Genomic DNA, 27173 nt, shown 5'->3' with positions numbered 1-27173 from the left:
CATTTAAAAGACAAAAAAAAAAACATCTGACTTTATGATTGTCAGATCACGATTCTTTCTTGTACAATTTAAAAAATATACAATATACATATTTTTTTATAGACCTGAAGTTTGTCTTTGTGACCCCAAAATGCGTCAAATGCCCGGATGTGTGTCGGCGCAGGTCCGGCACGCTCGGTGTTCCGGCTTGTGGACGCACTGCAGCATGGTCAGAATTCTGCAGACGCATTTTTTTGTTGTTGTCAATTATGCCGGCACGATCGGAGTCACGTGCGAGCCAGCGATTCGCCGTCTTACCGGTCGCCGTCGGAACACGTCCAGCCGAATCCCCTGGCCTGCAGGATGTGGATCAAGTCCGCGATGGAGCCCCTGCCGCAGGATTCTCTGCGCACGGAAAACCGCCGGATCACATATTAGTTGTTGAAATGTTGTCTTTGACGAGTGCAGCATTTGCAGAAAAATCAACGTGCTCACATAAAGGGGCCATCCAGATTGGTCGCCACCTTGATGTTGACGTAATGGACCCTTTGCGGATTCAGACCGTCCAGCTCCACACTTCCAAACATGCTGACAGACGAAGAAGAAGAAGAAGAAGAAGAAGAAGAAGAAGAAGAAGAAGAAGAAGAAGAAGAAGAAGAAGAAGAAGAAGAAGAAGAAGAAGAAGAAGAAGAAGAAGAAGAAGAAGAAACAACAACAACAAGGTTTACTTGGAAATCAAGCACGAAGTCACGCTGAACTTGGACAGAAATTGAAAGTGAAGAACCTGTTCCTGTTGAAAGCCTTCTCAATGGAGCCATTGAGCAGAACAGTGACGTTGCCGCACGCCATCTCCGCAAACTGACAAACCGAAAAACACAACAAAGATTCTTAGAAAGATAACACCAGGCTTCATTTCAACTTTTTCTGGGAAAAAAAAAAAACAACCGTTTTGAGGATAGCACATCAATTCTCGTAATGTTTAGGATTTCGCCTTAATCATCTGCTTGTAAAAAGGACTACCGGTAATTACTTTCGAAGAAAACAAAATCTTGGAAAAATATGACTTTAAAATAATTGACGTATGATATTTCTAATGACCAAACTTTAAAACAAAACAAAAATGTTTTGTTTTCACAAGTTTAGAACTCTGAAAAAGGTGAATTTTCCCTTCTTCTTTTTTTTAAAGAAAATAAATTGACTTTTTTTCTTTATTTAAAAAAAACAAGAAAAAAACGTTTTTTCTCCTTTGTTTTCACTTTTTTTTTGTCTTAAAAAAACATTTAAATATATATATGTACTGCCTCAGGAATGTAACGACGTTTCAGAAAATTATTTATGTGTTTATTCTTGAAGATAATTTTTGTTATGGCTCTTCTCAACAAATATTTTTTTTCTTGTAAAAAGAATAATTTTAAGATCACATAAAAAAAAACTGGAAAAAATTCCAAATCTCTTCTCTAAAAACTATAAATATAATTTATGTTTTTTTCCAAAATTATAATATGTAGGAAAATAATTTAAAACATTAAAAAATATGACATTTTTCTTGTAAAAATTCAAATTTAAATGTATTTAATTTAATGTTATTTATTTAATTATTTAAATTATTCAAATACGACTTTATTCTCTGAAAAAAAAAATCTTTATTTTTGGAACATTATGCTCAAAAAATCTGCCTCCCCAAGATTATAGATGAAAAGGAAAATAATTCTGAAAAAAAAAAAAGATTGAAATTGACAACATCCCTCCGATTTTTTAGAAATAATCGTACATGACATGCAGCGTGCTGGCGCCAAACTCACATTTTTGGACGCTTGCCTCCACAAAGAGTGCACGGGATGATGCAAACACGCCGACCACTCGGGACACGATCCGAAATCGAAATCTGAAACGGATGTCGGTGAGACGGCCTGGCCTTGCGATTGGCCGCCTCGCCAGCCCGTGACAGGAAGTGGCCTACGCGAGTCTTCCTGTTGGCTGCACCAGGTGAGGTCGTTGAACATGTAACCCGCTAGCGTGTCCTCCAGCGTCCACAAGTGACGCGCCACCGCCGCGTAGTCCTGAGTCAGCTTCCTCGTCTTGCTCCACAACAAGAACTGAAAAAAATATCATCAAAAATATGATAGAAATATTGATTATTGAGTAAATATTCACAGGCAATAGGAACTACTTTTGTCTAAATGAAACCCCTTAACTCAGTTGAACAGAGTTCCCTGACTCCAAGAAGCAAGAAGGTGGCAGCAAATCACTACTTTTCGCTAAATAAAGCTTCTCAACTCATTTCAAAATAGTTCCTTGGTGCTTAGAGGCCACAAAATGGCAGAAAAGTTCTACTTTTGTCTAAATAAACCTTCCCAACTCTTCACCAAGATGGCGGCAAAGCACTACTTTTGTCAGAATGAAGCTTCTCAACTCATTTAAAAAATATTTCATTGGTGCCAAGAGGCCACAAAATGGCAGAAAAGCTCTACTTTTGTTTAAATGAAACTCCTCAACTCAGTTCAACGTAGTTGCTTGGTGCTAAGATGGCGGAAAATAACTACTTTTGTCTAAATGAAACCCCTAAACTCAGAGTTTCCTGACTCCAAGAGGCCAGAAGGTGGCAGCAAATCACTACTTTTGTCAGAATGAAGCGTCTCAAGAGAATCTCAACATAGTTCTTTACTGCCCTCATTTTTTGTAAAAAGTACAAGGTACAAACATCGTTTTTTTTCAGATTTAGGAAATCAAAGAAAAATGGGAAAAACAAATGCTTGAGTGAGAAGGAAGGCAAGGAAGTTTGGCGGTTACCCGGTGGCAGGCCCCCATCTGCGGCATGGCCCGGAACAAGCGACGGTAGTGCTCGGAGGCCACGTCGCACGACGCCTGCCGCAGCACCGCCTCCTCGAACGCTCGCCAGATCTCCTCGCAGTCGAACCTGCGCGCACACAAACAAGAATAACTTTAATGGAAACTCCCATACACAAGTCATTAAAATGTCTGTGAGGGTTCGAGATGGTTTGACTGCCGGTTTACCTGCTGTCGGGGTTGACGAGTGTGACGTAATTGAAGCACCTGCCCATCACGATGTGCTTGATGTTGGGCGTCGTGCCCAAATGGGCTCGCAGTGGCGCCAAGCGCGTCATGAAAAGCAACAGCAAACCTGAAAAAATCGGCAAAAATACGACAGTTTGAATGCCATAATCTTTAGTGTATGTCATAATGTGTTAATGCGAAAAAGAAAAAAAATATTTTGTCTGTATGATTGTATGATACTGCCCCTGGTGGCCAAAAGACGAGCCGCAATGAATTCATCATGATGCACAAACTGTTTTTTGTTTTATTGTATTTTTTTTTTACATACAATTTAATTTTGTTATTATTACTGTATGTTTCTATAAAGTTGAATTTTATGGAGCGATATTTCAGATGCGCATTTTCAATGAATTGAGGGTGTAATTCAAAGGATATTGTTTGCTTTTCTCATCAATCAATCATGGTTTGAAATAAGACATTTGTCACAATAGCAGCAAACCAAAAAAAAAGCGCAAGTGACATCTTGTCATTTGAAAAAGCCGCATGAAAATAATATTGTAAAAAAGAAAAGAAAAGAAAAACATTAGAAGGACTTACATGCAGCCACGCTGGTTATGAAGTTGGTCACCATGATTCGCTCCATTCAGAGTTTTCTAACCATCAGCCACCGAAAATGATCCGTTTGACAAGGAAGGCAAAACACAACATGCCAATTGATGCGAATCCTTCGCCTGCCTGATATTTGCGATGCACTATTTTCAGGCTAATTCAACGAGGAATGCTCTCCATGTTATCTTCACTTGGTGATGCTCAACGGCTCGGTCCCAAAAAAAGCGTTTGCCCCTCTCAGGACGTTGCAGATACCTCCCACCCCAACAGACGTTGGTGAAGAGGACAGATGTTTTGCTCCAAGGCCCCACTTGCTTGGGCCTCCGCGTGACTCCTATTATGGTGGCATGAAGAATTTCCCCACACAACGCCTGGGCTGTTTGTTTGAGGGAAGTTATGTCAGCTCCAGGAAGAAGAGAATAATATAATTTCTGTCAGTGGAAAAGCCGACCTACAGTTTGTCACAAAAAAAAAAAAAAGACAGAAGAGAGAGAAATTCATGGAATCCAATTGCACGGTTTTACATAAAGTGTTTTCATCCAAATTGGGGACTTTCCCAAATGGAGTATTTGAACTTTTCTTTAACAACTGTATTAGGTTAAACTACTGGACACAGCCAGGTGTTGCTGTCCCCTTATGGCTAGAAAAAGCATTGAATGGTAAAACAAGAATCCCTGTACTCAGTGTGCTTTATATTGAATACAATTTTAAAACACCCTAATATTTATCTATAAGTAATTCAGAGAATGCTCTTGGAAACCTCTCTAATTGCAATCAAAAAGGAAACTGTTGACAATGTTCTAGCCAATGAAAATGTCGACTCACACTCACGTGACATTGGCTGATCAACTAAAGCAAAGCGGTATAATTTTGTTGTTTTCAAACGAAAGGACTATGATTTCATATAATAATTTTATGTAACAGTTTAAGGTTTTGATGCCTCTTACTACTTAAATGTTATATACAAGTAAAGAAAAAAATAAAAATAAAACGGGAACCTCATGTGATATAAACTGATCAATCAAGCCAAAGTACGGAAGTAAACGCAGTATTTTTTTTTTAAGATAAATTATTCTGGATATTATTTCATGTAACCTTATATGAGACTTGTAACACTTTAATGCTGATTTATTTTTGTTTTCAATATTACGATCTCAAAATCCTATCTAAGTAACACATATTTAAAACAGCGCTCTAACCAATCAACTCGCATAATCCAAATCAGGTGATACAAACTGACTAATAGCTTTGCACGAGCGGGGTGACTGCCAGAAACGTTTCACGTGGAGAATGATTCAGCTACTGCTACTTTGAAAGTCTTCAATCGTTCGTTAAGCGTTTGTTTTATCCCCAATGTAACCATTTACTCGTATGCTAGCTAGTAATGACCAATGTCGAATTTATGAACCGTCAAAACCGTTGATAGCATTCTAGCCAATACAAATGTTGAATTAGCATCACGTGATACAAGCTGACCAATCGAAGTACGCAGAGGGCTACACGCGGACGTTGTCAAAGTCAAATGACTTTTTATCTCATCTTAAATGGAATGTTTTAGACTTTCAACGACGTATTTTAATTAGAGAAACGGGGGACCAGTGGAAGAGTCGCGAGGGTCACTAAAGACGGCCGTCTAAACACTCCAACGTTCGTTTTGTTGACGTTAACGCCAGCTCACGTTAAGCGTGGTGCAGGTTGCAGGTGCAGATTGAATCCCCGCAGGCATCTTCTTAAAAGCGTAACCCAACAGGTTTGCCAGCTCTTGTCTGATATCGGACGCTTTCTTGTTCTTATCATACTGACGTCGCGCGACGCTGATGTTTACACGAAGCTTTTGTCTTTCAGGATTTTGGGCTGGACTCGAATCATTTAATTGTGACAGCGATGACTGATCCTTGGCAAGAGTGCATGGAGCACTGTGTGGAAGTGGCCAAACAGGCTGGCAAGGTTAGTTAATTAAATGCATACATTTGATTAAAACAAATGGTATGTAAATCACCTTGTTCTGGCTGGGAAATTGGTGTCATGCTGCACAAAATATATTCTGAAGTCCATGCTGTTTATCAATATTCTTTTGGGGGATTCAGCATGCCCCCACAATATGTATCTTGGTGAAAATATGTATTTTTGGGGTTCTAAGCATGAAAAAAAGCCTCTACATTAGTGCGTTGTCATGGTGGTCCCCCCCTCCAGGTGATCCGCGAGGCCCTCCAGGGTGACATCGCCGTCATGCACAAGAGCTCGCAAGTGGACCTCGTGACCGCGACGGACCAGCGAGTGGAAGATCTCATCATATCCTCCATCAAGGCAAAGTTTCCCACGCACAGGTACGCTACTACGGCGTTGCCATGGGAGGAAACATGCAGGGAGGACACGTTATGTCACCAGCCAATTAAAAATCCAGACCCGAGACTTTATGCACTTTAGATTTTTAAAACTACTCCTCCTGTAGAAAAAGGTCGACCAAGTTGGATAAGTCAACTTTAAAAATAGGTCGACTAAAATGTTCTGCCTCGAAATTCCGCCGGAACCACGTTTGGGCCGTCCAGGTTTTATACACGGACTATTTTTTGCAGACGCATGCAGTGTTGTCTGTTATCTGACTTTTATTTCTTCTTTTTGTCCACCATCTAGTGGCCGAATGGCAGATTTTATTTGTTTGCTTAAGAATATTCACTGACTTAGTACTTAGTGGGTTTTTCTAAAGACAATACAGCACATTGAGTTTCCCCAAAACGCAGGAAAGGAAGTTCTGAACGTCCTAAAAAGCACTTGGGCTGTAATTATTAAGAGTTCATCATTTTACCAGTAGAGGGCAGTCATGCACTAAACGTGCTCAGAAGAAGACAGGAACAGGAAGTTATTAACCTCATGTAGCTAACAGCTAGTTCTACCTTTGTTTACTCATGGAATAATGTTGAAGCATCGTCCGAAAGTAACTTTTAAGACATTATTACATAATGATATGTGATATAATAATGTATGTGTAAACTAACTGGTAGTTAAGGTTTGTTTACCTTAAGTTGTAATCGTTAGCACGCTAATGCTAATCGTGAATGCTAACCCTTAAGCATAGGCTAATTTTGTTGGTGTTTACTAATGCACATGTATAGAAGAAAATAAAATAAGAGTACACTCAATTCAACTTGCGTCCAACCTTAGTGGATTAACAAAACAAAATATTTGTTTGTCTGTATGTGTGTGCTTGAATATTCAATGGAATAATCAATTTAATAGTTACAGCACGACTCTGCTGTTTCTAATAATTGTCGTCCATCTTTGTGTTCCCGTTAAAGCTTCATAGGCGAGGAGTCTGTGGCGGCGGGCGCCCCGAGCGTGCTCACCGACGACCCCACTTGGATCATCGACCCGATCGACGGCACCACCAACTTTGTCCACAGGTACGGCGCGCATCCCTCGGGTTTTGCGTCGTCTAATTTTGGCTTTTAATTGTCCGTCGGCTGTACGCGAGGCTAATTAGATGACCTCTGAGGGAGTTGAAGCCCAAATGAATGGCGAGCGTATTTTTTATTTTATTTTTTAGGTTCCCTTTTGTGTCTGTGTCCATCGGCTTCACAGTCAAGAAACAGGTATACCGCGCTCATTGTGAGTCATGTCAGTGGCACTCAATATAATTAGTTCATTACTGCTGTCTGATCAGCCTGTGATTAAGTTATCAAGTGTTATGAGCTCGCTAATTGCTGCATTCATTTGCATTTTTTTTTGTCAGATCGAGTTAGGCGCGGTGTACAGTTGCATCGAGGACAAAATGTACACGGCGCGCAAAGGCAAGGGCGCCTTCTGCAACGGCGTTCCCATCAAGGTATCCGGACAGGAAGGTGAGGGCGGGACGGCGTTTCCGCTTGTGACCAGCAGGTGGTGCCCACATCTCACCAGCCAGCCTCACCTCCTCCTCCTCCTCTGTTGTCCGCTTGTGGCAGATCTCAGCCGCTGCCTGGTGCTGACCGAGTTGGGCTTCAAAAAGGATCCGCGGCGTTTCGACACCATGATGGCCAACCTCAGGAGCATCCTCACCATCCCCGTACACGGGTAATTACCTCATGGCTGATTGTGCGGCAGTAATTAGGGCTGTGCAAAAAAAAACAAACACTCATCTAATTAGTATTTAACTTTGGGGAGGGCGGAGCTAAGGGCAAACAAAGAATGCATGACATTTTTAAGCAGATCTGGATTTGCTAGACTTAAATCACATACAGTGAATGTTCGTTTATCATGGTGGGAGGAGGGGGGGGGGGGGGTTGTCACCCAAACATAAAATAGCTAAAGTGTTATCCCTCCCAAATGATTTAAATTAGCCATGTGACAAGATTTGCCAAAAATGAGACACATTTTGGTTGGAATGACCACAAAGTGAAACAGTCTTAACTTTATTATTTCTTGTACCTTTTAGTTTGCTCTGCTCATCGTTGAAGCCTCTGATTGGCTGATAAGTTTCATTTCAAAATATCCACCAATAAGCTCGCACAGGCCAAAATTGGACACATTAAAATGACTGTGACGCTTCAAACAATGCCTCTTGCCCTAAAAACAAGACTTGAATAAAGCAAATGGAACATTTGTGAGACGAGCAGTAAAATAGGTCATAAATGTTAGTAATCAATTGTTTTTTAGTGAATCCATTTGTTATAGAGAAGTTTAGGGGCCTTTGAAGCGTTTTTATTTATTTTTATTCCACAATGATCCTTGCTACTTGTCACGTTGCTATTTAAACACACTTAAACTTATTAAAGTCATGCGATTAATTACAATGAAAAAAATGTAATCGTCTGATGGCCCTAATTTTTTTTATAATATTTTTTTTCTTTTAATTAGGGGCATCTGGCGATTAACATTTTTAATTGTAATTAATCACATGACTTCACAAATTTGATATGTTCTAAATGTACAATACATTTTTTCTAGGTCTTCATACTCAAAAGTGGAAACAAATGTGAAACTAATAGAAATAGTTCAAATTAATTTTTGACACATATGCAATATTAAACTAGGGATAGACCGATTATCGGCGGCGATATTCGACATCGGCATCGGCCATTTTGAAGAATCATGCGACCGATAAGAGATCCATTAAAAAAAAAAAAAGTGTTAACTTCATGGAACTAATTATTAAAATTGTCAAAGATACTGCTGGCTCTGCACCTTCTGTTTTTGCTTGAAATTAAAACTTAAGGTAAGTACCGCTAAAACTTTAATACGGCACTTCCGATATTTTGACATTTTGAAAAACGTAATTTACTGCAGAAAACAATAGTGAGCTATAAAAACTTTTGAAAGCATGCTACTGATCCCTGAACTTTTTATTAGATTTTTAAAACAAATATTATTTTTTACTCCAATATTTAGCGAACCCTAAAAGTTGCTCAATAAACAAATTCTTAAAAAGTCAATAAAAATTCAGAGCTGGAGTTTGTATTTTTTCACATTTTGATGCCAATATTTTCCCTTTTTAGAAAATGACTCTAAATATCGGTTATCGGCGTCCTTGACTACTAATAATCTGTATCGATATTGGCCCAGAACCCCCCCCCCCCCCTCCCCCCATATGATCTCTATATTCAACAGCCCAAAAATTAGCCTACGCTAAGCTAAACGGTTAGCACACACTGCAACCTCCTCTTCCACCCGCAGCATCCGCTCGCCGGGCAGCGCCGCCATCAACATGTGCCTGGTGGCCAGCGGCTCGGCCGACGCGTACTACCACCAGGGCATCCACTGCTGGGACATGGCCGGGGGCACCGCCGTGCTCACCGAGGCCGGGGGGGTCATCGTGGACATTTCAGGTGAGAAAGAAAGCGCACCGGTGTCTCCATACTTTTGGCCCACTGTTGTTTTTATTGCTGTCGTCACCTGATTGAAAACGCAAGTTTGGACAAGAGTGGATTTCTCAAAACAGGAAGTTGCACGGCGGTCAAAGCTTTGAGCAATCCAACCTTCAATGGTTGCTAACGTTAACATCCTGTGCTGTTGCGCAACCTTTGCAAACTACATTCGCAGTGTAACTCGGAAGTTGGCACCTTTTTCTACACAAAGCATATTTGTAGTAGATTCATAAATGTAGTCATTCATAATTTATGTTCGACATGAAGTGTTGGCTCATGATGTTTTGGCGACTGCTGCAATTTATTACTCCTTCATAAAGATTTCATAAGCAGTTTATGAACGGTTATTTTTTTTCAGTCAATATGTAAGGAATTTTTCAAATGTCTTATTTCTTTTTGAGGGAAAACGTGTTTTTATTATGCATTTTGCAAGATTTATAATAACTAAATGCAAGGTTTCTTGGAAAATGTGGAATATTTTCCTTAAATAACGACAACAAATTATTTTAAAAAGGCTTACTTTATGATGGATTTTTTTAAGGGCAATTATTTAATCAAAATTTTGTTGGGAATTTTTTATAATGTTTTGGCATTTTTCAGAAAATATTTTTTATCATGAAATAAATTATTTTTGGCATTGGAAAAAATAGATGTATATTTTTTTCGAAAAACATGACTTCAAAAAAAGAAAATCACAACTTTATTTTTGAGTCAATTCCAAACCTTCAATATTTTTCCTTGAGAAAAATGTTTTTTTTAATGCATATTGCAAAATAACTAAATAAAAAAGCAAGGTTCCTTTGAAGATTTAAAAATCCATGTTTCCCCCCTAAGTAACATGACTAAAAGTTATTTAAAATGTTTTAAATGTAATAAAAATGTTATAATTTGACATTTTTTAGAAAATATGACATAATTAAAAACAACTTTTTCAAATATATGATTTTCTTTTCCAATGGGAAAAATATATGTATCTTCTTTCTAGAAATGACTTAAAAGGTGACTTTTTTTCTCTCACAAAAACAATACAAATTGTTTGCATAATTGTTTTTTTTTCCTTTCAGTATGACCTTTTATAAGCAGTAGTTTTCCAATTTGAATGTTTTGTTTGTTTCCAAATGAATCATGTCATTTATCTTCCACGCTTGACAAGTGTCAAAAAAACATTTCTTGGCAGCACTCCTAGCCACAAAATTAGGCACACCCGTAAGATCTAATGAGCTCCATCCGCCCCCATAAAGACAATAATACTCCTTTTTTCATGTGAATGTGTGAAAGCTCGTCACGAGCGAATCCGAAGTCGAGCGAGCGGGAAACTGCTGACGCCGCCGCGCATCCTCTCTTCCCGTGTCGCCCAGGTGGGCCGTTTGATCTGATGTCCCGCCGGCTGATTGCGGCCAGCAGCGGAGCGGTGGCCCGGCGGCTGGCCAGCCACTTAACGGAGTTCCACGTTGGCAGGGACGACGCGGACGGCTCATAAAAGCAAAAAAAAAAAAAAAAAAAAACGGCGCTGACTCGCGCCCAGCAAGCCGACAGTTTGGCTTGGGAGGCGAAACTCGGCGCGCACCCTCTGAGGAGTAGGTTAGTCCGGCATTTTCAATTTGGGATGTTTTTCTCATGTCTTCAGGCTTGATAGAAATGAACAATCTGGTGTATGTCAAGTGCAGTCTATGGACATTTATTTATAATTTAATATTACTAGTTAAGGAGGCTGATATTTGAAGCGGATATCCATTTACCATAAAAGCAGTCCTTCTCAAATTGGGGGTGGGGGGGGGGGCAACCCAGGGAACATACTTTTTTTTTCTTTTTCTTTCCCATACTTCAATAAAGTGTAATTGCACATCCACTACAGTAGGTGGCAGTAGTATAGTGGTAGGTGGCACTCAAATGAGATGTCAAACCCAAATTTGAAGCCCTAGCTTGCGTATAAATCCATCATTTGAAACCTTAACTGTAGTTTAAAACCCAAACAACAGATTAAAACCCTACTTTGAAACGCAAACGACAGCTTGAAGCTCAAACGAGAAATTTAAAACCATACTTTGAAATCCTAGCACTTTTTTGAAAACCTAACTCAAATTTAATTTCTGAGTGTGAGCAAGTATTAGGTCCTCTACAGAGGCGTACTTAAAACAGTTTTGGAGGGAAACAATCCTATTTATAGTCACCTTGGGGGGGGGGATATTTGAGTGCTGTTACAATTGAACAATTTGAGAATCGATTAATCTATCATTTATTCAATCGACTCATCGGATTCATTTGAATTTTGCATTAAAATGTATTATAAAAGCATTTCCCCCCCAATTACGGTTTATTAACCAACATTTGGTGTTTATTTCGTACTTCATATTTTCAAAGTGTAAAAAAAAAAGAAAGAAAGAAAAGTGTGATTTTGATGAAACACAGAAGATAATCAGTCTTCTTTCACGAAGGACTACAAAAATCTGTAAACTGTTGCTAAATGCTGAAATCAGAAGATTTGGACCTTTTTAAATAAAAAAAAATGGCACCAAAAGATTACTCGATTATTAAAATAGTTGTCGATTAATTTGATAAACGATTACTTGTCGATTCATCGATGAATCTTGGCAGCTCTAAAATATGTTATTCCAGGGAGGTTGTAACAAAAACTAATTGAGAAGCACTGAAAAAGGGGAAATCTCGGGCATTCAAATGTTGTCTGCCGATGCTTGAAGAATGCCGAATATCAGCGCCGATTATCGGCCTGGATGATAATTGAGCTATCCTGTATGGAGAAGTCAAGGAAATTAGGGCTGCCGCTCTCAAATGTGTTTCAAATCGATGATCCTCTCGATTATTCGAGTCATCGGATGGACTTGCGGGCAGAATTTGTCATGTGGGGGGGAAAGCCCACTTCTTTCGAGGCGCGACTCGGTGAAACGGAATGCAACCAATCAAGAACCCGCAAGGACAAGGGAGCGGCTGCAAACAAACGGCCCTTCCTCTTCTTCATTTTGGAAATTTCCACAGTCTTCTCTTTGTTTTGTTTTTTTACTTCCACCATTGCCGGTTGCTGCTGTTTCATTCCTTCTTGGTTTATGTTGTATCATGTTTGATAACGTGAGATGTCTTTGAGGATTCCAGATGGTCGGTGGAATGTAAAATCCGAACAATCTTCGTGGTTATTAACAGAAAACGGAATATTTTACTTAACGATTCTTAACTTTTTGCGAGATCACCGAGCTGCTTTAAAAAAGAAAAAAAAAGACTATTATAGATTTGCTTTGCATGCCTCAACAAGCCTGCTATGGCGCCACAACAAACTATTTACAATCTCCATTTGAGTTGATCCCAAAAATAAAGAGGAAGAAGTCTGTGCCAAAACCATATTGCTTAAAGGATGAAGCAATTTTTTTTCTTTGCAATTTTAAACAGTTCCCAGATGTCCTAATCAAAGGCCTTCCACATTCTTCTGTCAAAACACACAAAGGAAGAAGAATTGCAGAACAAAACAAATCCCCATTGGTTGGAATTGCTGCGTTTGTTTTTTGTTTCGTTTTTTTTTGGGTCTCAATGCAATTGCAGATGATGGCGTTGCGGGAGGCAAGCGCTACTTGCCTCTGTATTGTCAACGTTGCAGCTTTCAACTCATCTCGCGACTATTTCTCAAAATCCTCACGCAGAATGTGAACGAATCGCGCTTTACTTAAACCTATATGAAGAGTTGACATTTTCAATCAGGGAGGCAGCACTTCATCACCAAGCTGTAGAATTACACTTTGAAAAAACCCCCGCCAACAAATGAGCTGATTGGTTTGCATGTTTGCCAATGCTAGAGTTGTCAAAATTAACCGAGTAATCGATTATCAAATTAATCGACTATTTTAATAATCGAGTCATCGTTTGGAGCCATTTTTGTATTTAAAGTTGTCTAAATCTTCTAATTTTAGCATGTCAACTGTAATTAAGGGATTTCTGTAGTGCTTCATGAAAGAAGACTCAAAATAAGACAACCAGTAACATAGTACAAAATCACCCCCCCCTCCTTTATTTTTATTTTTTTAAATCACTATACAAATGTGATGTATGAAACACCAATCACTGGTTAATAAACAGTCATCAGGGGAAAAACAATTACATTTTTTTTAATATACTTTTATGCAAAATTAGTCGATTAATCGTTTGAATAATTGATATGTTAATCGATTCTGAAAATATTCGATAGTGACAGCACTGGCTAACGCTAATTTGTGCCGCGTTAAATACACAAATTAGCTTAATAGTGCCATCACAATTCATCATAATTAATTAAGGCTGGCTAATGGACTCCTTTTCAGGAATGGACTGAAGATGAAAGATTTACATGATGGGCAGGCAGGCACACACCCACCACCGATTTCTTGATATTTTCCATAATGCGTTCCTTTGAATCCTCCAGTCCATACGATGCAATTCAGCAGGCGTTAGTCATGAGTTTGTCAGCTGCTTGGTATGAAGGCCGGCAGATTACGCAATCGTCACATTGTTGGCAGGCCGATGTCGCCTCGTGACGTGTGTCGCTGACGCTCGGCATGTCCACTTCCTTCGTTTACGTGAGGCCCGGACACGCCATCGTGTCGCATACGACGTCAGGGGTTTGCAAGCTGCGGCTCTCGAGCCACATGTGGCTCTTTAGTCCCTCTCCTGTGGTTCTCTTAAAAAAAATAAAAATCAGTCAGAAATTTACGGGAGACGATTAGTGAAGAGAGAAAATATAAAGTTTGGCGGGATTCTCACTTTCAAGTGAGAATTCTGAGAATAAAGTCAGAATCATGCCAACTTTTTTTTCCTCTTCCGTAGAAATTCTTTTTTTTTTTTTTTACATATTTATTTTTATTTATCAAATGAATTTATTTAAACAAAAATGAATAATCCAAGAGTCCACATTTTTTATTTGTCAGAAAAGGAGAGGCAAAATGGAGATGGAAAGTTTTTAAAATTACCTAAAAATGTCCAAAAAGTAAGAGGAAAAGCAAAAAGTAATAATAAAATGTCCAAAAACAAACAAACAGAAAAAAGGCAGGGAATTATCATAAAATGCCTAAATGTCAGAAAATAGATTTTTAACAAGGCAGAAAAGAATGTTTAAAAAGTACCCATAAAATGTAAAATTACAATTAAATGTACACACAATTGCCAAAATGTCAGAAAGTTTATTTTAAAGAATGAAAATGTTCACAAAAAATGTCAGAAAATTGATAGCAAACAAAGGCAGAGAAAGTTTCCAAAAAAAGGATGGAAAGGCAAAGAATTACTATATGTCCATAAAATTGCCAAAAATGTCAGAAATTTGACAGAATGGCAGAAAAGTCTAAATACACATATATATATATATATATATAAAAAACAAAGTGTGAAAAAATTACACACAAATTCAAAAACAACAAAAGGTAGAAGAAAATGAATCTGTACATATTTTTCTGTTAGCTCTCAGTACATTAGACTACAAACACGAGGACACCGTTTCCTTCATCACAATGTTCAAATGTTTTGCGGCGCCTGGCAGATTATTTATTTATTTATTTGGCCTAAAACGGCTCTTTTGACAGAAAAAGTTGCTGACCTCTGGCAAAAAGGGATTCACCCACAAGTGTGGGTGGGGTATTTTAACTTTTAAGACTCAAAACGGCGGCGCCGCCGTTAATTAGCGCCCTCTATTCTTGTTTGGCGCTGCGGTTGATCCTAAACGCAAATAAACTCCCGCTTTCTTTTGTGCACTGTACAAGCTTTAACCAAACAACCTCCCTCCACCCAGTCGCCTTGTTGCTACACGTCTCGCATGGCAACCAGGTGGCTGAAGATGGATGCAGTAGGGGGGGGTGGAGAGAAGACAAAAAAAAAATAAAAAATGCCCCAAGGCTGTGCGTTCTTCAGCCTCCAAATAATCAAACGCAGTCAGGTGGGCCGTTTGTATGAAATATGAGCTCGCAACTTATAGCGACGCAGCTACGCTAATATGTTGACGCGCTAACTGGGTTAGCAGGTGGGTTAGTGTGCATGTCAAACCGTTTTTGCGTAACCCTGGTCCATTTGAAAAGTCTTAAAAAATTGCAATTTGTTCCGCTGCCCGCTAGCGCCCCCTTTGTTTGGAGGCGTGGCGACATTTACTTACTGATAAACCATATCCATGGTCATTTACTAGCGTTGTGAAGCTAATGATCGAAAATGAGTTTTTCTTTTTCATCAAGGTGGTGCGTGCACCCAACGACCCGCTCAACTCGTCATGTCATCTAATCGCACACTGTCAAGAGAAACTGCATGCGCACAGCACGCTGTTGAAATTGTATTTTGCCTTGCATAACAGTGGGAACATGAAACGTGTGTGTGCCTGAAATGAGCGGGGGCGTGTCCGCTAATTCCCGTAGCCGCCGCTTCGGCAGCAGCGGGCGTGCGTGCTGTTGTCGTGTCGTTGCAAGTTTGGCTCGGAAAAGGCTTTCTGCCAGGCGCCGGTACTTTTCCCCTTCGTGGCAACCCATTGCTGTTAAGCCCCTAAGCGGCAAAGGTGCGATAATTAATTGATTCATCGACTAGCTAATTGCTTATCAAATGAATCGGCAACTATTTTGGGAATTGATTAGAGACTATGTTGAACTTGAAAATTTCAGCCTCTCAAAAGTGAATATTTGCAATTTCTGTAGTCCATGAAAGCAGACTGTGTTGAATCCAGCAACTTTCCAAAGTTCAACTTTTTACAATGATCAATGTTGTTGCCAATTATTTTTCTTGACATGTTACAGACCAATCACGAATCATAATCAATTTGTTTGTGCATTAACTGCACTGTCAATTTGAAATATGCTGATTTAAATAAAGAAATTAAGATAATAAAAAAAAAAAGCCCATTCACCAATTAATCAAAAATAGGCCACAGACTAATCAATTATTAAAATAATCGCCTCTTTGCAAAACAAAATCGGCTGTGTAGATATTATAGTAGCCAAATATGCTAACGTTAAATATAGCTGGATAAATGGTAAGCTATGCTCATGATGATGAAGTACAGTTTTTGTCAGTATCATAAACATTGTTGACTAAACATGCTAAGCTAATATGCGAAACATACACGCTAAACTAGCCTAATGGGTTGAATTTATGTTTGCGCATTAGCTACACTGTCAATTTGAAATAATATGCTGATTTTGAAAAACAAAAAGAGATAGAAATGATAAAAAAAAACAATCCAATTCACCAATTAAACAAAAATAAGCTGCAAAATCAACTGTGTAGATATTGTAGTAGCCAAATTGCTATGCTAACATTAAATATAGTAAGCTATGCTAATAAGAGAAGTTTTTGTCAGTATCTTAAACGTTGTTGACTAAACGTGCTAAGCTAATATGCGAAACAGACATGCTAAACTAGTTTAATGAGTAACTTGGTTTGCTGAGCTATCGTGATAAAAATGTTGTCTAATAATCTAAACTAGCATAACAATTAATTTGCTGGCTAACAGCAAGTTCAGTAAAAAAAATGCTAATCTAGCCTAATGATGAGCATAGTTACCTAAGCTATCGTAACAAAAAATGCTCAATGGACACGCTAAACTAGCCAAACCAAAAATTTATAATAGCTATCACAATGCAAAATGCTCATTATACATGCGAAACTAGCTTAACCGTTACTTCGCTAAAGATGTTGCAAAAATAAATTGATAAATATTTTGCCATCAAACAACCCACATCAGCAGCACCTTCGACTCACTGAGCACGTGCGATTTTTGAAAATGTGTTCATGGAGCGGTGATGATCTAAAGAAAAATTTTATTGCGTGTTCCTGTGCGTCTGCGGTGCCCGTCAGGAAATACGCGCCATTGTTCTGCTTCCAGCTGAAATGCCAACATCTTGAATATCCCAGACGCGGTTACATCTCGGTGAACTTTATTTGCTGCTTGCTCCAACTTCAACATCGTGAGCTAAACTTTGCTGGCTATGCTAATGTTGAGCATAGGTTTCGCTTGAGGGATTATAATGAAGGTCATACATGAAATTAACTCATTCACTGCCATTGACGGCCATAGACGTAAAAAAATTTATTTGAACTATTTCTATTAGTTTAACATTTTTTTCCATACTTTTGTTAGCGTGAGTGTGAAAACCTAGAATATTTTTTTATTGTACATCTAGAACAGATATAAAATTTGTGATTAATTGTGAGTTAACTAGTGAAGTCATGCGATTAATTACAATTTAAAAAATTTATCGCCTGACGCCCCTAATTTTTAATGATCTTTTCTTTTCTGTTTTAAATGGCATCAGGCATTTACAATTGTCAATTGTAATTAATCACATGACTTCAATAATTAAATGTAAAAACAACTTTTTTTTTTAGGTTTTCATACTCTTATTAACAAAAGTGGAAAAAGTGTCAAATTAATAGAAATAGTTCAAATGAATTTTCATAGTTCAGTGAATGAGTTAATATAATTCAGGTATGATATTTTCACTTAGGGGTGTACTCACTTTTGTTGCTGTGTGCAGTTGTATTTGGGGGAGGGACAGTGAATGTACCTTGTCATACAAGCTGCAACAATGTGTCAATGCTTTAGGATTGTTCCATGACAAAATTGAATAAAACAATTTCAAGAATGTGAGGGGTGTGCTCACTTTTGTGAGATGCTGAACATACTTTTACGGCAGAGGCTTTCGACACAACAATCGTGTCCTGCATGCGAAGCTTGCCGAGCAAACATACAAACAACCAAATGTCAGTTTGACGGGTCCCCAAATTGCTTGACTGTTTTTTTCACGGACCTCCGCGACGAACCAATCATCCGTCTTTGCCGCATCGATCAAACGCTTCCTTCCGCCCGTCATGATTTGTGCCCTTTTGGAATTTTACATCTCCCATGGGGAATTTCACTGGCAAAAAGGCAGATTATTTTTGTTGTGGTTTTTTTTCCTTCCTGCCCGCTCTTTAATAATAACGCATCAAGCCGTTTTCAAGTGAATGGCCACGAATACGAAGAAATATGCTGAGAAAGGAACGGTTGGTTGCTGCTTCCTGCGGGGACCACGCTTGACATTCAAGTTTAAATTCCAAGACCATTGTCAGACTCCACACAAAATGCTTTCTTGTTAGACCACTCGTGTTCTTCATGTACGAGGACACAAAGTAACAACCCGGGCGTGACTTCTCCGTGATGACTGATCCAACCTTTTTTCCTTGCATTGTTTCAAATGGTAGCCTCTCGTCGACGTGCCGCACTGCCTTGTAAAACTGCTGGTCACGTGCCAGAGCCCGCTGGAATGCCATTTTCGGAGGGTTTAACAATCAAAGTCTAACCACACTATGCTGATCTTGAATTAAACAATGGTCTGTTTGTTTGTGACATGGGGCTCCTCCTATCTGGGGGGCCGTCAGAGCGAGTTACTCTCGGGATTTGTTTAGCACGTCATGGACGCCCGACGTCCTTCCTAACAACCATCCAACCATTTACCCAGGACAGCAGTTAGCCAAACTGCGCTAGTGTTTAGCATAGTTCGCCCTTTAGCGTAGGCAAGGCGAGCCTGTTAAGTTATTGTAACAGGACTTGTCATGCATGTTAAATTAGCATAGACTGCAAAACTAACAAAAAAAAAAACGGCTACTCGACATCCATTGTTGTCAACATTGTTCGCTAAGCAGTATTCACAAATTATTATTTTTTTTACTAAACATCCTTAGCAGTTTAAATAGTTTGCAGTTTAAATGGTTCACAAAGCATCCATAATAGTTGCTAAGCTATCGTAGCTAGCTTCAGTTGAAAAAAAAAAAATTCATTAATCATCGGTAGTAGTTAGTTAAGCTGTTGTTAAAAAAAAAACAAGCTAACAAAACTTGCTAAGTTAGCATAGCATTGAACAAAGTTGTCACAGTTAAGCTGTCATATTTTTTTCCACTAATCATCCGTAGTAGCTGTTGTAAAAATAAAAATAAAAATCAACAAACTTGCTAAGTGAGCATAGCTATGAACAAAGTTGTTGTCACCAAAATTGTTAAATAAACATAACTAGCAGTTGAAATAGTTCACAAAGATATCGCAACAAAAATGTTTACTAAATATCAGTATCATTTGACGTACTTTGCAAAGTTGTTGTGGCAAAAATAATCACTAAACACCTGTTACGTCATTATTTAATTTATCATAACAGAACACCGTAACCGTTCCGCAAACCTGCTGAACTAGCCTAAAAATACGTTTCACAAAATATTTGTAACAGCTGACTGTGCGCTCAACTATTGTTATTCATCAACATAGTTTGCCAAGCTATTGTAACAAAAACAATTAAAAATCAGCTGAACAAAACAATTAGCTTCACATGCTAGGCATATCGCACATGTTCACAAATACGAAACATTGCTAACATTTTGCCTAGGTTAGCTCTTTTCTGCCTCATCTGAACTGTAATTTTGACAATAAACGATGTAACCTTCTAGAGACGTGCGTCTGTTAGCGCAGCCTTGCCAAAAATGCAGCGCTATCCTATCATTAACCTTGTTAGCTATATATAGTAAACTATGCTACAATTCTGTAGCTTATCTTGATTTAGCCCTTTTTAAATCGGCATAATTAGACAGTTACAGGAGAGGAAGCTACATCGGAACATTCTAGAAAGGGAAAGAAGCATGTTAGCCACCTCCCATCGTTGAATAATACATCTAGTTTGTGCTTCGACGGGGTGGAGAAAAAAGGGGAGAGGGGCCCGCTCATCTCTCAAGAGCCGACCTTGACCGATGTCTCGGCCTCAATTACAGCTGTGAATCCCGGGGGGCCGCCGTCCAAATCATCCGTCATTGCCGATCAATTATTCATGGCCGGGGACAGCAAGACGGATGTATTTGTTTTACCTCGGTGGAACTTTTTTTCTGAAATCCTTCACGATTGCTCGAATTTCTAGAAAATTCCGTCGGCACTGAGCGAGGTGACGGGACCGGACGGACTGAACAGTCCCCAACAGGCTAATGAGCTATTGTAACAATAAATGCTCACCTAACTAGCCTAACAGTTGAAATAGTTGGCTGAGCTTTCTGAACAAAAATTGTACGTGCTAGCCTAGCCTAGCCAGCTAACACACAGTATTTATCCAAGCTAACAAGAAATGTTCTGCAACGGTTAGCATACAGTAGTTTCAAACTACTAACTTGCTCACTAAACATGCTACAATAAAACATGAAATTAGAAATATGATTTAATATTTTGTAAAAACAAAGTGCTAGCCTAGCCTAAGCCAGCTAACGTACATTATTTATCCAAGCTAACAAGAAATGTTCTGCAACGGTTAGCATACAGTAGTTTCAAACTACTAACTTGCTCACTAAACATGCTACAATAAAACATGAAATTAGAAATATGATTTAATATTTTGTAAAAACAAAGTGCTAGCCTAGCCTAGCCTAAGCCAGCTAACGTACATTATTTATCCAAGCTAACAAGAAATGTTCTGCAACGGTTAGCATACAGTAGTTTCAAACTACTAACTTGCTCACTAAACATGCTACAATAAAACATGAAATTAGAAATATAATTTAATATTTTGTAAAAACAAAGTGCTAGCCTAGCCTAGCCTAAGCCAGCTAACGTACATTATTTATCCAAGCTAACAAGAAATGTTCTGCAACGGTTAGCATACAGTAGTTTCAAACTACTAACTTGCTCACTAAACATGCTACAATAAAACATGAAATTAGAAATATAATTTAATATTTTGTAAAAACAAAGTGCTAGCCTAGCCTAGAAGATTTGAGTTCTATCAAGGCTTGTCGCGTGCGTCACAAATTCATGTTTTGACTCTGCCCGTGCAGACTGAGTCACTCGCGTAACGTGTAATTGCAATGCAAACAAAACTTTGAAAGTCTCCAACTTGTTTGTTTTCCTCCAAATTCATCTGCTTTTCATTTGATTTGAATCCACGTGTGCAGATTGCGTGGCAAACCTGCCAAAACGTGCACACTTAGCCCCATGATTCAGTGGAAAATTTTCCACTGGCTTACATTTAAATGTGGCATCATGTTCTTGCATGTTGTCCTGAAAAGCGTGTTTTTTTTTTTTTTTCTTTTTGGGCGAGTGAGTGAGGCGGTGCTAGTACTTTTCCTACTTTGACAGCGCTTCAGAAACAACCCACCCTCCTATTAAGGCATTTTAACTTTGCTTTTGCATAAGAGAGGCTGCACCACCAGTCGGCAACGTCTCATCCCGCTCTTCCATCCCTTATCGAGGTAAGGTGCTCGTTGTGTCGCCTCGCAGTCAATAGTTCAAATCTATTACAGACGTTATCCTGTCGTTAAGAGCTCGGCCGCTGCCAAAAGGAAGGCAGTTTGCCCCAGGATGTTTGTGACACATGTCACACTTTTCATACTGAAAGACAGAAGGAAAAAAAAAAAAACTCCCGCCGGGCCTTTCCCCGAATGTTGAGCTTCTTTCTCCTCCTCTTGCGCGGCTTGCAGTTGCTTTTACACACCAAAACACACTTGGTTTGTGCGTGTGCGTGCGCAGGTCAAGACAATGCAGCAGGCGAAGGACGACCCGTGGCAGGCGGCGTACGATTTTGCTGTGGTCGTGGCGAGAAAAGCTGGTGATGTACGTTTGAAAGAACTTCGGGGGGGGGGGGGGGGGGGGGTCATGTTTCTGACATATGATGAGTTGAGTCATTGTTCCGCGTGTGAGTGCAGGAAATTCGCAAAGCCGGCGAGTGCGAAATCAAGGTGTGTACAAAGAGCTCCGCCGTGGACCTGGTCACCAAAACGGACGAGAGGGTGGAGAAGATCATCATCGGGTCCCTCAAAGAGAAATTTGGAGCCGACACTTACAGGTGAGCCGTCCGCGGTCCCAACTTGGCTGCGTCTGCTACGGCTGTGCTACCGTTGGCTGATAATTGCGCTGCGACGGCTATGACGGCAACGGTTGCAACTCCACTACAACAAAATTTGCCTATGCTAAACGGTTAGCAATCGCGATTAGCGCGCTAGCGATTACAAACACTAACTACAATTAAGTCCACACATACATCATTTTATCTACATGTGTTGAATTATGTGGATATAACTACTAATTATTTATTATCTTGTGTGTATGTGAGCATTATTGAACACCAACACAATGAGCCTATGCTAAATGGTTAGCAATCGCGATTAGCATCAGCGAGCTAGCGATTACCGTTCAAGGTAAACAAACACTATAACTTCTATTTAGTTCACACATAAATCATTGTATCTACATGAGTTGAATTGTGTGGATATAACTACTAATTATTTATTATCTTTTGTGTGTGTTGTGAGCATTATTAAACACAATTAGCCTATGCTAATTGTTTAGCAGTCGCGATTAGCATGAGTGAGCTAGCGATTACATTTACTTTACTAATTATTATCTTCTGTGCATGAGCATTATTTTAAACAACAAAATTAGCCCCATGAAAACAGTTAGCATTAGCGTGCTAGAGATGACCATTTAAAGTAAATAAACGCTTATCGCTATTTAGTTCACACATATATTATCATATCTGCATTACACATGTCTAAAAAAAGTCTCAAAGATGATTCAACAATAGTGATGAGTAAACAATATAACAATAACTTCCTGTCTACTGCGAGCGTGTGCCAAAAATACATTTTTAGTCGACCTATTTTTAAAGTTGACTTGTGTTCAGGGTGCGGCCATTTTGCTACTTGCCTCCTAGCCTAGTGAATCTGTATTGAATGCATTATTGTAAAGAAAAAGTTTTTTTTTCGGGGAAAAACGTAACAAATCTGACTAAGTCCACTTTTGCAACGGTTGGCACGACACGAGTGAGTCATCATCTGCCTCAGAAAAGTTTTTGTTCCCAATTTTTTTGTCATTGTGCTAAATTTGCCGTCGCCACTGCAGCTTTATCGGCGAGGAGTCGGTGGCAAACGGCAAACCGTGCATCTTGACTGACAAACCCACGTGGATCATCGACCCGGTGGACGGAACCACCAACTTTGTCCATGGGTAAGACCTCCTTGGTTTTGTAATTGTAACCCGAAAAGTACTGCGGCATTTGGATTGGATGCTGACTTAACTCATTTGCATACGGGGGGGGGGGGGGGGGGTGGAGACAATTCCATTACGCTATGTTCCCAAATTGTGAATAAAAGAAGAACTTAAGTTAAGAGGACATCGATTCGAATGCTAGAAAGTATCGGGTGGTTGTGAAGGCTGCTGATATCAGCCACGATACTCAAGGGGGAAAAAAACATCGATGTAGTCCTCCTCACCAGTATTTGGCGCTACAATGTGGCGGTTTGACTCATTGGCAAATCAACATGCATCAGAAAAAAAAAAAGTTTTTTGTGTAAATTTGAAGTAGTAGTGGTATCTGTCTGGAAAAAAAAGTATTGAACATCCCTAGTATTATTATAATTAATAAAAAAAAAATTCAATTATTAGTTAAAAACTTTTATGTAAATGTATTTTTATGATTGTACATTTGTATATTTATTTGATTTACGTCAAAGGGAAAAAAACATTAATTCAATTAAACAATTGCAAACTTATGTAAATGTATTTTTATGAATGTACATTTTTGACATTTTATTTTTATTTGATTTAAGTAAATTAAAATGTTTAAAAAAATTTTTTTTAATGTTTAATTAAAAATGGCATACTTATGTAAATTTCTTTTTGACATTTTATTTTTAATTATAAGCCAATTAAAAGAAAAACATTTAATTCAATTAAAAAAACGTGTATTTTATTTATTTATTCGATTTATTTATGAGTCAATTAAAAGAGGAAAAAAAACAGAATTTTTTTCATATCTGCATTCTGATGACGCAAATTGTAACCAGTTGAACAGATCAATTTTCATCCATGCGAGTTTGGCCGCCATGTTGTGCAATATCGCCCTCTGCTGTCGAGGGAAATGAGCGTCACGTGACCCAATCCCAAAATGATTATTATATTGATTATGATGATGCTCATCTCTTGTTTGTCCATCTGAATTCCAATCGGCAGGTTCCCATTCGTGGCCGTGTCTATCGCCTTTGCGGTCAAAAAAAAGGTGAGTCCACGCAGGAAATTGTCTTCTCGCGCTTGTTGTCTTTAACTTTTTTTTTTTTTCTTCTTCTATCAATGTCGCAGTTGGAGTTTGGCGTGGTGTACAGCTGCTTGGAGGACAAGATGTACAAAGCCAGAAACGGGAAAGGAGCTTTCTGCAACGACGAGCCCCTCCAGGTGTCGGATGTGAAAGGTACGCCGCCGGCCGGCGTTTTTCGGGGGTTTCTCCTTAAAACGGGTCCGGCTAAGCGTCCCGCTTTCTCGGCAGACATCCACAAGTCCATCATCATCTCCGAGCACGGGACGGACAGGAATCCCGAAAAAGTCACCAAGATCTTCTCCACCATGCAAAAGATCCTACGCATCCCCGTGCACGGGTGAGTACGCGCTCGCCGCTGCCCTCTCGCGCCGAGGCGGCGGAACTACACGTCCAACTCTGCTTTCAAATGGAAAATCTCCACAAACAACACGGGAAAAGCAAATCTAATCAATCTATTTGGATTGATTTGAACCAATTAGTTTTTAAATCTGACGTATTTATTTTGTACTTGATGCCCTTTTCCAGTTCCTCATTGTTAATGTGTGCGCCAAATCCAGAACAGACTTTCTTCTGGTTTCTGATTGGATAGAAAGTGCTTTACTTGCTATTAAAAAAACAAAACGTTTAAATTTGAATTTTTCAAAAAATTTTACGTGTAATTTTACACTTTTGTTAAAATGTTCCTCACCATTTTAATTGTTTTTCCCAATACCTTTTATATTTTTTATTTATATTTATCAAATTTTCATTAAATTTTCCATTGACAATTTATACCTTTTGTTTTTTTCATTTTATTGTTGTATATGCATTTATTTATTATTTTAAACATTTAATTAAAAAAATAATTTGCTATTTAAATTTTCCATTGAAAATTTTGACCTTTTGTTCTTTTCAATTTATTGTTGTATATTTTTTGTTATTTTAAACATTTCATTTCAAAAATTATTTCTTTCTCATTTCACCGTTTATCATAGGCCTTTTTCAGAAATTATTCTCTTCTGGTTTCAGATTTTTCTGAATTTGCTGCAAATGCTGTCCAATCGTCTTCATTTGTATTTAGTTTTGAAATAATTTCTACTTTTAGTCGCTGGTATTTTTAGTTAATTTTACAAAAAAAAAAATTTTGGTTGAAAATTTTCAAGAATTGATTATTAATGTAGCCTAAATTTAATCTCTCTTTAGTTTGATTGCATTTTTGTTGTTGTTTAAATGCATAAAAATTCTGGATTTTTATTATTATTATTTTGGTTATTAAAGTAGCCTATGTTTAATCTTTCTTTAGTTTGATTTTTTTTTTAAAGTTGAAATTCATAATTACATTTTGGGATTTTTACAATTTTTTTTAAAATATATATTTTAATTTCAAATTTACTTTATTTTTTTAATTTAATTTTTTCTTAATTCACCATTACCAAAGGTTTTTTTTTCCCGGAAGAAAAAACAAACAAACTTTCCTGTGCTTTCTGATTGGCTAAAAATAGCCTCACATTTAAGGATTATAGCACCACCTGCTGGCCTGACTCCAGGATTTTTTTTTTCTCTTAGAGCTACAGGGTGTCTTGACTGATACATAGTAGGGATGCTGAGAAAATAATTGAGATATTTTAAAATATCAAATAAAAGGCTGAAGATGCTTAACTAGGGGCTTATAGATTTCTGATGAGGGTATAGACCCCCAAGCCATCCAACCTATTGCTTCTCTGTGCACTTTTTACATTTTAAATCCCTTTGTCGTTGTCATTTCCCCCCACCGCCTTTTATTTGCACTAATGATGAACCCGTTGCCCGCAGGCTCCGGGGCTCGGGCACAGCCGCCACCAACATGTGCCTGGTGGCGTGCGGGGCGGTGGAGGCCTTCTTCGAGATCGGCATCCACTGCTGGGACATCGCGGCGGGGGCGGTGATCGTGAGGGAAGCCGGCGGAATGCTGCTGGATGTGGACGGTGCGTACGCATGGCGACGGGGTCGGGGTTTTTTTTTTCTGCGAGATGAAAACTTTTGCCCCCAGCCCTTAAAAAATAAATAAATAATAAAATCTGTATAGTAAAGATGTTTTGTGCCAAATTCAGGGGGGCCGTTCGACTTGATGTCCCGGAGGATGGTGTCGGCAAACAACGAGGTCATCGCTAAACGGATCATTAAGGAAATTGAATTATTCAAAGTAGAGAGGGACGACGCCGAAGTCAGCAAGAAATGAGGGGATCCTCGCACGCCTTGTTTTTTTACACACACAACCATCTGCCCTATCTTCTGTATTTGCCACAATAAAAAAAAAAAATCAACGATCAACCACTAGTGGGCGTCTTCTTCATTAAGAAACATTTAGACATATTTTGGATGGGACAGCCTAAATGTAGTGAGCTTGTACACCATTACAGCAAATATATGGGAAAAATAGTTGTGGGAATAAAATCATATTATTTAGAGGAAAAAAATGACTAAATTATGAGGATAAAGGTGTAATATTTTGAGGGGGAAACTGCTAGAAAATAATACTTTTTCCTCACATTTTTCTTTTAATTATTATTTCTGAATAGAACATTATTCTTTTAACTATTATTTTCTTCACATATAACATTATTTATAATAGAACTACATGTCAGTGCTTGGCAAACCCCATTAGAGCACCAGCAGCGGCATCATCAAGTGATATCTTGCGGTTTCTGTCAAACTGCCTCAGAAAGCTCATTTT

The 27173-nt window shown here is 38.7% G+C and overlaps 3 protein-coding genes across 8 annotated transcripts; 2 read left to right on the top strand and 1 right to left on the bottom strand.

The window, feature by feature from the left end:
* Nucleotides 1–4: 4 nt before the first annotated feature.
* On the bottom strand, nucleotides 5–3928 carry LOC147156079 (ADP-ribosyl cyclase/cyclic ADP-ribose hydrolase 1). Of its 2 annotated transcripts, none has more exons than XM_086066312.1 (8): nucleotides 3592–3928; nucleotides 2995–3121; nucleotides 2770–2920; nucleotides 1782–2075; nucleotides 764–837; nucleotides 475–567; nucleotides 298–384; nucleotides 5–217 (listed from the first exon to the last, which is right to left on the bottom strand). In XM_086066312.1, the coding sequence occupies exons 1-8, from the start codon at nucleotides 3635–3637 to the stop codon at nucleotides 136–138; spliced, it is 954 nt and encodes a 317-aa protein (XP_085922438.1). In that variant the 5' UTR covers nucleotides 3638–3928; the 3' UTR covers nucleotides 5–135. The 2 variants fall into 2 exon arrangements, with proteins under 2 accessions (XP_085922438.1, XP_085922439.1); XM_086066313.1 differs by having other exon boundaries at nucleotides 7–217; nucleotides 2770–2896; nucleotides 3592–3927.
* Nucleotides 3929–4854: 926 nt separating this feature from the next.
* LOC147156078 (inositol monophosphatase 1-like) lies at nucleotides 4855–18036 on the top strand. 5 transcript variants are annotated; one of them, XM_086065645.1, is made up of 10 exons: nucleotides 4856–5200; nucleotides 5290–5353; nucleotides 5449–5550; nucleotides 5797–5930; nucleotides 6900–7004; nucleotides 7148–7193; nucleotides 7334–7442; nucleotides 7545–7653; nucleotides 9253–9404; nucleotides 10802–18036. In XM_086065645.1, the coding sequence occupies exons 3-10, from the start codon at nucleotides 5488–5490 to the stop codon at nucleotides 10921–10923; spliced, it is 840 nt and encodes a 279-aa protein (XP_085921771.1). In that variant the 5' UTR covers nucleotides 4856–5200; nucleotides 5290–5353; nucleotides 5449–5487; the 3' UTR covers nucleotides 10924–18036. The 5 variants fall into 5 exon arrangements, with proteins under 5 accessions (XP_085921772.1, XP_085921773.1, XP_085921774.1 ...); XM_086065646.1 differs by having other exon boundaries at nucleotides 4855–5353; nucleotides 15635–18036; XM_086065647.1 differs by having other exon boundaries at nucleotides 4855–5353; nucleotides 7148–7209; nucleotides 15635–18036.
* A 3439-nt stretch (nucleotides 18037–21475) lies between these two features.
* Nucleotides 21476–26770, top strand: LOC147156077 (inositol monophosphatase 1-like). Its single transcript, XM_086065643.1, has 9 exons — nucleotides 21476–21641; nucleotides 21919–22002; nucleotides 22095–22234; nucleotides 23290–23394; nucleotides 24400–24445; nucleotides 24526–24634; nucleotides 24710–24818; nucleotides 26273–26424; nucleotides 26551–26770. The coding sequence occupies exons 2-9, from the start codon at nucleotides 21928–21930 to the stop codon at nucleotides 26676–26678; spliced, it is 864 nt and encodes a 287-aa protein (XP_085921769.1). The 5' UTR covers nucleotides 21476–21641; nucleotides 21919–21927; the 3' UTR covers nucleotides 26679–26770.
* Nucleotides 26771–27173: the final 403 nt, after the last annotated feature.

This window comes from Leptonotus elevatus, chromosome 21 (assembly GCF_054856555.1).
Source record: "Leptonotus elevatus isolate MCC_2025b chromosome 21, RoL_Lele_1.0, whole genome shotgun sequence".
Taxonomy (NCBI): Eukaryota; Metazoa; Chordata; class Actinopteri; order Syngnathiformes; family Syngnathidae; genus Leptonotus; species Leptonotus elevatus.
This window is presented reverse-complemented; position numbering and strand designations above follow the sequence as displayed.

Coding starts and splice junctions, on each gene's coding strand:
- LOC147156079 (XM_086066312.1), bottom strand. CDS start 3,637: ATGGAGCGAATCATGGTGACCAACTTCATAACCAGCGTGGCTGCAT. Junction 3,122..3,591: donor CATAACCAGCGTGGCTGCAT/GTAAGTCCTTCT, acceptor CGATTTTTTCAG/GTTTGCTGTTGCTTTTCATG. Junction 568..763: donor AAGGCTTTCAACAGGAACAG/GTTCTTCACTTT, acceptor TTCGTCTGTCAG/CATGTTTGGAAGTGTGGAGC.
- LOC147156078 (XM_086065645.1), top strand. CDS start 5,488: ATGACTGATCCTTGGCAAGAGTGCATGGAGCACTGTGTGGAAGTGGCC. Junction 5,551..5,796: donor TGGCCAAACAGGCTGGCAAG/GTTAGTTAATTA, acceptor CCCCCCCTCCAG/GTGATCCGCGAGGCCCTCCA. Junction 7,194..7,333: donor GCTTCACAGTCAAGAAACAG/GTATACCGCGCT, acceptor TTTTTTTGTCAG/ATCGAGTTAGGCGCGGTGTA.
- LOC147156077 (XM_086065643.1), top strand. CDS start 21,928: ATGCAGCAGGCGAAGGACGACCCGTGGCAGGCGGCGTACGATTTTGCT. Junction 22,003..22,094: donor TGGCGAGAAAAGCTGGTGAT/GTACGTTTGAAA, acceptor GTGTGAGTGCAG/GAAATTCGCAAAGCCGGCGA. Junction 22,235..23,289: donor TTTGGAGCCGACACTTACAG/GTGAGCCGTCCG, acceptor TCGCCACTGCAG/CTTTATCGGCGAGGAGTCGG.